Here is a 12,711-nt window from a genome sequence, read left to right on the forward strand (position 1 = left end):
GGAAGGTGGGAAGCAGCTCATCCCTCTCCTGTTCCATGCACACCATTCCTCTGTGGATATTATCAGCCCTTTGATTCACTGCACGTTCAGGAACCTCTAAGGGGGGGTTCCCATGACAAACAAGGTGGTAAATCAGCCTTACCAAGCAGCTTCTGTAGTGCAGGCGGGGTGGGAGTCACCAGGAGCTGGTTGGACGAATGCCGCTGTACTTTAGGAGGTAGTTGGTAATATGGGCTGTGAGGTGACTTGTAGGCATCTGGGGAGACACAGAGCCAGGTCCTAAAGTCAGTGTTTGGGGCAAGGACAACAGCTTCACCATGGCACTTACACTGTGGGATCCAGCACTGAGCTCGAGCAGGTGCCCACAGACAGATCCCAGCCCATCACCCCATCCCAAGGGCAGCTTTGCTCTGGGCTGTGTGGGCTTTGTGTGCCCAGGGTTTGGTGGCAGGGGGGTTACAGGGGTGGCTCCTGTCAGCAGCTGCCAGAAGCTCCCCCCATGTCCAGCAGAGCCAATTCCAGCTGCTCCAGGATGGACCTGCTGCTGGCCAAGGCCCAGCCCAGCAGAGATGGTGGGAACACCCCTGGGATAATGTATTTAAGATGGGAAAAATGTTATTGAGCAGATGGAATTGGGTGCAGAGAGCAGAGTGAGAACATGGGAGAGGAACAGCCCTGCAGGGCCCCAGGGCAGGGCAGGAGGAGGGGCAGGAGGGGCTCCAGGCACTGGAGCTGAGGTTCCCCTGGGGCAGCCCATGGGGAGGGAGCTGTGCCCCTGCAGCACGTGGGGGGCCATGGGGTGCAGAGACCCCCCTGAGGCACATGGGGGGCCATGGGGGTGCAGAGACCCCCCTGCAGCACATGGAGGAGCCCATTCCAGAGCAGGGGATGCCCAAAGGAGGAGGTGACCCCCTGGGAAGCCCCTGCTGGAGCAGAGTCCTGGCACGGAGCTGCAGCCCCACGGAGAGAGGAGCCCAGGCTGGAGCAGCCTGTTCCTGAAGGACTGAGCCCATGGAAAGGGCCCCATGTTTGAGCAGTTCATGGGGAACTGTTGCCCATGGGATGGACTCATGTTGGAGAAGTTCACGGGGAACTGTCTCCCATGGGAGGGACTCCAGGCTGGAGCAGGGGAAGGACTCCAACTCCTCTCCCTGAGCAGCAGCAGCAACAACCTGTGACAAACTGACCCTGACCCTCATTCCCATCTCCTCGTGCTGCTGGGGGGGAGGAGGGAGAGCCCAGGGGTGGAGAAGATGTTTTTAAGATTTATTATACTTCTCATTATCTTGCTGTGATGTTGTTAGTAATAAATTCAATTTATATCCCCAAGTTGATGGTGATCAGTGAGGGATCTCTCCTTGTGCTTATCTCAACTCAGGAACCTTTGATATATTTTCTCTCTCCTGTCCACTTGAGGAGGGCAGTGATGGAGGAGCTTTGGGGAGTCAAACAAGGCCAACCTCTTACAGGTGGACACAGGGAATTTATGACACAAAACCAAACTGCACCTGGCAATAAAGGACCTCCAAGCACAGCCAGAGCTCAGACACTTCTGCAGGCCCCCTGAACTCACCCTGAGGAGAGGATGAAGATGTCTGGGAGACAGTCTGGGCGTGCAGAAGTTCTAGTGCAGTTTGGTTCTTCTTGGTCTTGCGCTCGGTGCTCGCCGGGTTCATCTTCTTGGGGCGGCCCCGTTTCCTCCCAGCCATTTTCCTGCCTTTCTTGCTCAGCTTCTTCTTCCTTGCCTTGGAGGGAGATGGCTTTTTGACAGAGTTTGCTGCAGCTTTTTCTTCCTCAGCACCAGAATCCTGAGAGGTTTGGAAAAGCCAAAAGCTCTTTAAGTCATTTCTACCCCCGTATGTAAAGTTCCTTTTAAGCAAACATTAATGACTGTGTTCAATAACTTTAAACTTAATACCTTAGAATATATATATAATACCTTAATGCCTGTACACTTAATGACTTTATGAAAGCAAACTGATGCACTGTAGTTTAATAGCTTGCCAGTGAAGTGGACTTGCTTGGGATAAGAGTTGTTTCCAAGGAGTTGTGATCATTCTCTTCTGGATTTGTTCATTAGAGGAAAGAAAATGCTGAGGGAGGGGAACCTCGGGTGGGATACTGGGAAGGGATTGTTCCTTGTGAGGGAGGGGAGGCCCTGACACAGGTTGCCCAGAGAAGCTGTGGCTGCCCCATCCCTGGGAGTGTCCAAGGCCAGGCTGGACAGGGCTTGGAGCCACCTGGGCTAGTGGGAGGTGTCCCTGCCCGTGGCAGGGGTGGGATGAGATGGGCTTTGAAGTCTCTTCCAATCCAAACCATTCTGTGATGCCACTAAATCTGAACCTGTTGTCTAAGAAAAGCTGATTATTAATCCTTTACTGACTAAATTCTTCAACTGAACCTCATTTAAAAGTCAAAGTACCCTCAGTACTTTGTATTTCTGGGCAGGAACAGTCACTCGTCTCTCCCAGGATCCCACGAGGGAGCGAGAAGGGAACGGGGTGTTTGCAGAAGGGACTCTCTGAGCTGCAGAAGGGACTCTCTGAGCTGCAGAAGGGACTCTCTGAGCTGCAGAAGGGACTCTCTGAGCTGCAGAAGGGACTCTCTGAGCTGCTCTGCTGGGCTGGGACTGGGGACAGCTCTGGGAGCTCCTGCTGAGGGGACACCCCCCAGTCATCCCCCAACACCTCTGTGCCACAGCCACTGCTGCACTTCCCAGGGCAGCTTCAGCAACTCCCTCCACGGTATTCTGGGCCCAGCTGGGGTGTCCAGGGCAGAGCCCACCCTGCTGTGCCCACCCTGCTGTGCCCACCCTGCTGTGCCCACTCTGCTGTGCCCACCCTGCTGTGCCCACCCTGCAGAGCCCACCCTGCTGTGCCCACCCTGCAGAGCCCACCCTGCAGAACCCACCCTGCAGAACCCACCCTGCTGTGCCCACCCTGCAGAGCCCACCCTGCTGTGCCCACCCTGCAGAGCCCACCCTGCTGCCCCCCGAGCTGGGGCAGGCCCAGCACACACGTGCCCTGCAGGGAAAGGCAGGAGGGTCACCTTGTTTTCTTGAACCTTGGTTGGAGTCGTTGTGTTGCTCTTGTTTTCTCTCTGTTGACGACGTCTAGCTGCCTCTTGTTCCTCCTGCACAAAGGTTTAGAGCAGGTCAGTTCAGAATTTGTCTTTGTCTCACATATATATATTTATTTGACATTATATCATGCATATTTATCACATTTTAATACAGATCACTGTGTTTCCCAGCTTAGTTTTCTACAAGAAAAGGGAAAAAACTTAATATTTATTACTAAATATAAAATTATTATATTATTTCAATTACCAGTTTAATATTTTAATTATAAATATTCTAGAATATAATACATTTATATTATTTATATAATCACATTTGTATTTATAATTTATATAAATTATATTTATTTATATATTTAAAATTATGATTGTATTTATTATTATAAAGATAAGTTAAATATTAAATTAGTATATTAATTCAATTGCCAAATTAATTTTAATTATCTAAACATTATATATTAGTATATTTCTATTATAGTCATACTTATAACTTATATCAAAATTCTATTTAGCAATTTATAATTATATTTATTAATATATTTAATTTAAATATTCCATTGTTGCATTATTTTTATTTGTATTATGTTCATATTATATATATTTTTATTTTTACATATTTATAGTTATATTGTATTTGCATTTATAAATTATATTAACTATATTTATATTTTTCTATTTATAATTTTTGATATAATTTGAATATTAAATTATTATATTACTTAAATGCCCAGCACTGGTAAGGAACAGGGAGGTGAATGCACTGCATTCCTTACCTCAAACCTCCAGCCAGGGATTAAATCCCAATCTCTTCCCATATTCTCCCTTCCCAACCCCACCCCTGTATCAGGTTTTGGAGTTTTTTGCTGTATTTTTCATTATTATTAAATATTTCAACAACTTTTCATGTTGTGATACATCACTTTAAAAACCTGACATGACTGGAAATGGCAAAGCCATTAATCACCACCCCATTCACCTTCAGCCAAATCTGTCAAGGACATCAATAAAAACAAAAGCAGCAACTCTTAAGGTTGATTTTCTCAGGAAATTTCTCAGGAAATTTCCTCCTTCAGAGAAAACCTCTCAGAAAAAAATAAAATCTCTTTTTCTCTCAGAGAAAAAAAAAACCTCTTTCAAACAGGAAATTTCCAGGAGCTCAGTCAAAGCCTTTCCTGCACCTTCCAGGTGGGATTTAATCTGCAGAACTGTGGCCATTCCAACACCTCTGGGATTGAACTTCTCACCCAGAGCATCAAACAGGCAGGTTGGGGCCTCCCTGTTCTCAGCAGGGAAGGTCAGAATCTCATGGATGTTGTCCTGCAATTTTTGGTTTTGACCCCAAGAAGTCTTTTTACTCCCAAATTTGAATTTAACAGCCTGAAATAACCCGATTCCAGAGCGCCCAGGAGTCTGTTCTGAACAGGCCAGTCCGAAGATGAACATCCACCTCAAGTTTGAAATGAAGTGGCCTCACTTGGTTTTCTTCCTGGGAATTCCAGCCCCAGGTTACTTCAGATTAACACAGCCCTGCACATCCCAAATATCCTCTGGCATTTTAATTCCAGTCCTTTAATGAAGAAACAGCTCCTCAGAGACCTCCAGTGCAAGGTGAAAGCACCTGGAGGCTGCCCCACTAATCCTCCATCAGGAATCCCCTGCACATAATTGAATTAGTGCTTGATGGCATCTGATGCTTCACTTCAATCAGCTCCTTGCCCTTTCCTAATCAAGAAAATCTGATTTCCTCTCACTTCTGTGCATCTGTGACCAAATCCTTCAGTGGCTGCTCCATTTCTTTTTTTTTGAGTTTTCTACAGCGAATGATTGAAACTTACCCTGAGTTTTGGATTCTTGAGACTAGAAAAATAGTTTTCAAGCTGAAAATAGAAAGAGAAGAGAGTTGTTTTCAGAGCCATGACAGCTGAGCACATCAGAATAAAATATCAGCTTAAAACAAACGCAGAAGTGCAGAATTCTGACTGGTTTGCTCCTGATAAGCTCCGTTCCCATTCACTCTTTTCAGCCACACAGCCTGTTGTGTAACGGGACATAATCCAACCTCTGCAAGGGTTTATCATCCCCAGCCCTGGCTGGCCTTGTTTGAAGGCTTTGTGTCACATATCTCCCCTCAGCAGAGGGGAACTGGCAACCAGGTTATTTCCACTGCACCCTTGTACTCCACCATTTATCTCCACTCTGGCTTCTTCTTTAACAAAAGCACTGTTAGACTGTGAGGAAAACAGCCTCACAATCACACTGAAAAAAAATTACTGTGCAATAAAGGAATCCTCCACAAAAGGTTTCATTTTTACAGGAGTTTTTTTGTTTTCTTTAAGCGAAGGGAAAAAACCAGTGGATGCATCAGGGTTGTTGTGGAGCTTGGCTGGTCCTAAAACTGAGATTTCCTGGGTGAACAGGACCAAATGAAATGGTGTGTGCAGCACAGAGCACAGGGAGAACCAGAGACACACAGTCTTCACTCAGTGAGGAACTCCGAGCACAAGACCAGGATTCTAAAGGAATTATATCTGTGACTCTGCATTCCCAGAGCACTGTCCATACCCACGGGGGGGGGGAGCAGCCAAAGCCCTGCAGGGTGGTTTGCACACTCAAGAGAAGCACAACCACTCCTTGTGGGTGTGTTACAGGTCTGCAAATCCCCAAAGGAACAGGAAAACCATTCCCAAGCCCCAGGCAGTGGGATGCTGCCCAGGCTGGCCATACTCACTATGGTTCTGTCTATAGTATGCAGGTAGTAGGAGACTGGTTTCCCTGTCCAGGACACGGATCCTTTCAGTGGTGACAGCTCCACAACTCTCATTATAGTGCCAATATCTGTGGGAACAAAGGGAAAAGCTGCCTCAGTTCCACTCAGCTGAACCCACCAGGTAACACCAAAGGGAAATCTGGGGGTCATATCCTAAAGAAAAGCACTGCAGTGAGTTTAGAGGGAATTTCTTCTTCTCTTGCTGCATCACAACCTTTTACCTCTGCAATTACAACCCAGTGCAAGCTTTTAGCAGACAGGACTGTGTGTCTCAGAGAACAGCCCAGGAGGACTGAATCAGCCAGACCCAGCCCCAGAACATCCCCAGCCCCTGGAAACTAGGCCCTATATTTGGACTGGGCACAAACATGGTTTCTATTTGCTTTCTTGCCTCTATTTGTTTTGTTCTCCACAATTAATAGCAATGGGATGTGCCTCAAACATCCCCATAACCACTGAGCCAGTGGAGAAATTCTGGAATGCTTCTAATTAAAGAGAAATTACCCAGAAGAGGCCAAAAGCAAGGTTTGGGATTCAGCAACCTCAACCCCTATTCTAACCACACTTTAATCCTTGTTTTTGTTTGTCCAACTCTTTCCACATTTCCATTTCTTCTTCCAGATGGAAGGACTAAGGACAAAACTGGTATTGAGGGAAATGGTGTTTCTTAAAGCTTTTCTTTTCCAGTGTATTTTGTAAATTATTTAACCGTTCATCCTTCAGATCAAGACACCAGTGACATTCCCTCCTCTGCACGTGCAGGACACTGGCCATGGCTGATGACATTTCCCTGGAAGGGTCACCTGGGACAGGCCATTAACACTGCAAAGAGCCCCAGGCTCAGCACAGTTTCATTTGAAACTGGTATTTCCCAAACACAGAATGGGATTAGGATCTAAAATTTATTCCCACAATTTTCCCTGTTTGCAGCACACAAAGGTGATTTCTTTCAAAGTCCTTTTATCTGAGTGCTTGGAATTTTCCTGCTTATGGAAGTTGTTATCCATCCTTTTGCTGAGCCATCTCTATAATTACCTATTTCTATATAATTTTAACATCAGCATTCCCTTTAAGCATTAATATCTAAAACTTCAGTGTTCTAGAAAACATTCCCAGTGAATCCACAGTGGGGTGAAAGCTGGAGTGGGATAAAGATCTGGCTCCACTGACAGTCACAAAGGGCTTTATGAGGTGAAAGGAGCAGCACGTGTTGGCCCCAGCCTCCCAAATGTAGCAGAGAGATAAGGAACTGGGCAGAAGCCAGGAAAGAAAAGGCTGGAGAGGCCAAAAACATGGATTTTTGTGGGCAGGTTTAACTGAAACCTCCCCAGGTGCCTTCCTGCATTTCCCCAAGCTCTGCTGGGCTGTGCAGGAGGGACTGAGCTTTGCTCGGGCTCTTTGTCTCACGGGCAAACTGACAGCAGGATTCCAGCTTTCCAGAGCTTTGAGCAGTGCCAGGAGGACTATTCCACCTTTTTTCCCTTTTATTTTCAAGTCCATGTACCAAAGGACTGGCAAAGCCAGGACCCAATGGTTAATAAGGTCCAAAACCAAGAGATGCCCCAGAGAAGAGTTTCCAAGGGCAGGTTTGGGTGTGTGATGAGTGGGACATCCACAACAATTCCAGCCTAATAAAAATAACTCCCAAGGGCACAGTTTACTTCATGACAGTCCATAAATCCCTATTCTTGAAAAGCAGTTGGGGAGTGTCAGGCCAAAACCAAACACAGCTTGAGATCTGGAACCACGTTTGCACAGAGAAGGGAATAAGGGGGGTTTCAATTTAGGGGATGTTTTGCACTGGACACAGTAAATATGTGTAAAGCCCAGCTTGGATCCTTCTTTTCCTTGAGAAATTTCACAGAACATAGAATATGCTGAGCTGGAAGGGACCCACGAGGATCACTGAGTCCAACTCCTGGCCCTGCAAAGCACAACCCCAATTCCAACAATGGAAGTTTAGAACAGCTCAGAAGCAAAACCAGCAACAAGAGGCATTAACACCTCAAAAACTGCAGTTCATGCCCCTGCAAAGGACAACACTGGCAAATCTCGAGTCTGGGGTGTTCAGAGGAGAAGAAAAACACAAAACTTTGTTGGCAATAAAGAAGCCCCAGGGCCTGGGTGTGCAGGGAGAGGGTTGTGTGCTCAGTGTACAGCACACAGGGAGTTCAAAGGTGACCATCTGAAGGAATCCTGGGATGGTTTGGGTTGAGAGGACCTTAAAGATCATCCAGTCCCACCCCCTGCCATGGGCAGGGACACCTTCCACTAGCCCAGGGTGCTCCAAGCCCCGTCCAACCTGGCCTTGGACACTCCCAGGGATCCAGGGGCAGCCACAGCTGCTCTGGGAATTCCATCCCAGACCCTCCCCACCCTCACAGCCAATAATTCCTTCCCAATATCCCATCTCACCCTGCCCTCTGGCACTGGGAAGCCATTCCCCTTGTCCTGTCCCTCCATCCCTTGTCCCCAGTCCCTCTCCAGCTCTCCTAGAGCCCCTTTAGGCCCTGCAAGGGGCTCTCAGCTCTCCCTGGAGCCTTCTCTCCTCCAGGGGAACCCCCCCAGCTCTCCCAGCCTGGCTCCATAACTTCCAAGCCTTAGGAATCATGACTGGTGGGGTTCACCTGGCCAGATCCAATCAGCCACAGTGTAACCTGGGAGTCCCTGCAGCTCTTTGTGGTCAAAGAAATGAATCCACCCTTGAACACCTCATTTCTCTTCACCTGTAAAGTTGCCCAGCCAGGGACACCTTGATGGTCCAAACACCAAAATCCAGGAGCACAAACCCCATAAAAAGTGTCTGTTCCAGTGCTGGGTGTAGTTTTTAGGTAGTCTGGGTTTAAATCCACGTCACTTTGGCACTTGTGCTCTAATAATCCAAAAGCATTTTCTACTTATTTACACAACTCTTGAGAGCAACAAAACCCCAGATAATTCATGCAGATAATGAAACAAAATCCCAACCCAGACATGTTCACATAATGAATTACCCCCAACTGTAAGGAACAATAAAAAGGACAACCATACCACTCAAGTTTCGACTGTTAATTCTAAAATTTAGAGGTGCAAAAGGTTTTGAGGACACAATTCTCCCACCTGGAAAAAGAAAAGGGAAAAAAAGCAAAGCAAAGTCAGCTCCATGGTTTGTTCTAGAAATAACTACTTATTAAATATAACCTGGTACAGAGCCCTAAAGAGCAGCCCTATAAAACTATCACCTGCATATCATTAAAAAGAATAAATTAGCTAATTCTCATTCTGACAGTCTCCAAGAAAGTCAATCTTTGAGGTGACACCTCAAGGATCACTTTAAAATGACAGATTTATAACACTTGGAAAAGAAAGAGCACATGGATTCTCAGTGGCAAACTAAAGAAATTTCAATTATCTCCTTCCAAGTTGGGATCTTTTATACACAAGCCCCCAAAGCCCTTTTATTTAAAGGCCATAATCTCCATTTCATGGGTATTTGGGGTCATTCAGCCCAAGGCAGAGCCTGAGCACGTTCTGGAAAGAAAAATAAGGTTTATTCATTATAAAAAGTGCTTGAACTGTCCCCAGTTTGCCACTGCTTTTAAGCCACCATTAAAGAGGTTTAAAAAATTAAAAACCAAACCAGTAAAATTAAAGAAAACAGCTTAATTTGGGGGGTTTTATGGTTTGCAATAGAGCCCAAAAGTCCCATTATTTATTTCAGCACAAAGCTGTGCCATGGGAAGCCACAGATTCTTTGTTCACACCACACATTTTTCTTTTCAGAAATAGTTATTTTTGGAATTTCTGCCACAGCCAAATAAAATTGTTACTTATCCCAGTGGTTAAGAGCAAAGAAAAAAGCCACCCTGGGCCAAGGCAGGGCCATGCTGGGGTCAGGGGGTGCCCCCAGGCTGCAACTTCCCAAGGAGCACCAGGACATCCAGGGACAACGGCCATGTTTGTATGGAATTGTGGCTCTTTTAAGGTGGGAAAAGACCTTTAAGATCAGCAAGTCCAGCTGTCAACCCTCCCCCACGGTCACCACTAACCCCTGTCCCCAAGGGCCACGTCCAAATGTGGTTTGAACACTCCCAGGGGTGGTGACTCCACCCTGGGCAGCTGTGCCAGTGCTTTACAACCCTTCCCATGGAGAAATATTCCCTAATCTCCAACCTAAACCTCCCCTGGCACAACTTGAGGCTGTTTCCTCCTGTCCCTTGTTCCCTGGCAGCAGAGCCCGACCCCCCCAGCTCCCCCCTCCTGTCAGGGAGTTGCAGAGCCAGAAGGTCCCCCCTGAGCCTCCTTTGCTCCAGGCTGAGCCCCCCCAGCTCCCTCAGCTGCTCCTGCTGCTCCAGACCCTTCCCAGCTCCGTTCCCTTCCCTGGGCAACACCCACATTTTATCAGTGTGTAATCCTATTTCATTATTTATTAGTTAACACCGAGCACTAAATGTGACAACTTCAAATAGGGGAACCCAGTAAGTGAATTCCACATGGAATTATAGAAACTGGCTATCCAGAGCCTCTGCAGCCAGGAATCATGCAATGGGTTGGGTTGGAAGCCCATCCAGTGCCACCCCCTGCCATGGGCAGGGACACCTTCCACCAGCCCAGGGTGCTCCAAGCCCCGTCCAGCCTGGTCTGGGACACTTCCAGGGAACCAGGAGGTTTGCCCTTGGCTGTTGCATGGTTTGTAGGTTCCCATGGGAGATAAGGAAGGAGCAGCAGCTCCTCCCAGCCCAACTCTGCTCCACAGTCCCCCTCCTCCAAGGAGCCAGGTAGGTGTGAGGAGGTGTTAAGGTGGGAAGCAGAAAGCCCAAGAAATAACCCCTGTGGTGCAGCCACTTGGCCCCAAGGCACAGAACAAATCCCCAGCCCAGCTCTGACAGCCCCCCTCCCACCCCAGCTCCCACAGGGACCAGGAACCCAAGAGAGAAACACTTCCAGCAGGATTTACCTTCCTTCATGTTTGCAAATCGCTCCTTCAGCTGGTGATCCACCTCAGGGCCAAAGGCAAAGTTATTCACAAAAATAACACTGCAAGGGAAAGGTCAGGCTGATGAACAGGGAGCCAAGAACACACCACAACCCCCCCAGCCACGGCACAGGGACAGTGACAAACTGCTTGTCCCCAGCTCCAGGGCTGCTGCCACCCAACCAACACCTTCCTCTGGCTCAGGGACCCAACCAGGCCCTCAGCTTTACCTTCAGCCCGGGCAGTTACATCTAAAAACATTGAGAAGGGTCCTGCTCTGGCAGCTCCTGGGAGTTTTGACATAAAAACAATGTGACAAGGAAGGTTTTCACCCTCTGCTGGGGTGAGATCCAACACCAACACAGCAACTCCCACCACACGTGGAGAGCAACGCTCAGCAAACAGGCCTCATTTCACCCTGGTGCTTCTTCCCCTGCATTTCAAATATTACAGTAAAATAGCAAAATATGGTTTAGATTCATGGAATGGGTTGGGTTGGGAAGGACCTTAAAGCTCATGAGTTCTCCTCTCTGCCATGGGCAGGGACACATTCCACTAGACCAGGTTGCTCCAACCTGGCCTTGGACACTTCCAGGGATGGGGAGTCCACAACCTGTTGCTCTTCCAGCTGTAAATTCCCTGTAATGCCATAAGACAGTGACACCTGAGCACGTTTGTCCTGCCCTAAACCCAGCACTTCACCCCCACCCACAAGGGAGGAGTCAGTTCTTTCTGTCCAGGTTAGAACATCCAAGGAGGGGGTTTTGCTCCTGGAACAAAGTCGTGTGGAAACACAGAAACCTGCCCAGAGGTAGAACCCCACAAAGGGTAAAAGTATTTGGGAGATAAACAGAACATGCCACAAACTGAAAAACAAATACCCCCAAGGCTGCCAGAGCTCCAGGAGCGTTTGGACAACGCTCTGAGGGCCAGGGTGGGATTGTTGGGGTGTCTGGGCAGGGCAGGGGTTGGACTGGATGGTCCTCGTGGGTCCCTTCCAGCTCAGGAGATTTCAGGGTTCTACAAAGAGCAATTCTGGCACATTGCTCCCACATGGAGAGCTGGTTCCTTTGTGAGAGGTCTGCTGGAAAACCCCCCTGCCAGAGCCTCCACACATGAAATGTGTTCAGCAAGGACACCGAGTTTAAGAGCAGCAGCCAAAGCTGTGAAAAACCACCAATGAAAAAAATGTTTATACACCAAGGGGAAAAAAAAGCTCTTCTTGCTACGCCTTGCACTTGGAAATTTGGGAAACCCTGCCTGGCAAGGAAAGCTAGCAGGGGTTTCTTCCTCCTCCTCCTCCCCATGTGCCAAAAAAGAGGCCTTGCAAAAGAGCCAAACATATTAATGGGAGTAGAAAACATCCAGGAAAGGAAGGGGGAGAGCCAGAGCTGGCAGATGGGTGTTTGTACAGAGCTCCTGCTGGCCCAGGGCTCGTGTGCACGTGCAGGCACAGGGGCCCAGAGCACCCTGATCCCAGGAACTGCCAAGCCCTTGGAATACACATCCTGCAGGGCTCGTTCCACGTGGCCATGGGGAGCCTTGTCCTGCTCCCAGCATCATTCCCTGGGGCTGCCCCAGCCCTGCACGTGCCCCAGGCCAGGCTGGAGCACACCCTGCCCCATGGAAGGTGTCCCTGGAATGAGATGGGCTTTAAGGTCCTTCCAACCCAACCCATCCTGGGATTCTGCACCAGGGTGAGGTGTCTGTGCAGAGCACTGAGACACCCAAAATAAACACCTCCCAGCACTTCCCTGTGCACTCAGAGCTCCTGCAGCCAAAAACTGTCCGAAAAGGTTCACTGAGTTGAAGAAGTGGCCCAGCAGCAGAGGAGGGTGCCCTTGGAACCAGAAGCAGCAAAGCCAAACCCCAGGGAGTGAAAGGCTGGGACAAGTCTGTCCCCAAATGAAAA

The 12,711-nt window shown here is 48.2% G+C and overlaps 1 protein-coding gene across 7 annotated transcripts in view; it reads right to left on the minus strand.

Annotated features, from left to right (window-relative positions):
- The window catches only part of DOT1L (DOT1 like histone lysine methyltransferase), a 77,710-nt gene that overhangs the window by 28,320 nt on the left and 36,679 nt on the right, over nt 1–12,711 (minus strand). For all 7 annotated transcript variants that reach the window (XM_039385625.1, XM_027717220.2, XM_027717218.2 and 4 more), the window contains exons 9-15: nt 10,782–10,861; nt 8,876–8,944; nt 5,807–5,913; nt 4,914–4,955; nt 3,049–3,132; nt 1,574–1,808; nt 143–256 (exon numbers count right to left, since the gene is read on the minus strand). In XM_039385625.1, the coding sequence (XP_039241559.1) occupies nt 143–256; nt 1,574–1,808; nt 3,049–3,132; nt 4,914–4,955; nt 5,807–5,913; nt 8,876–8,944; nt 10,782–10,861 (731 nt within the window). The remainder of the gene's footprint in view (nt 1–142; nt 257–1,573; nt 1,809–3,048; nt 3,133–4,913; nt 4,956–5,806; nt 5,914–8,875; nt 8,945–10,781; nt 10,862–12,711) is intronic.

The sequence above is a fragment of the Pipra filicauda genome, unplaced genomic scaffold, assembly GCF_003945595.2.
Source record: "Pipra filicauda isolate LSUMZ 115617 unplaced genomic scaffold, ASM394559v2 scaffold423_size595307_pilon, whole genome shotgun sequence".
Classification (NCBI taxonomy): domain Eukaryota; kingdom Metazoa; phylum Chordata; class Aves; order Passeriformes; family Pipridae; genus Pipra; species Pipra filicauda.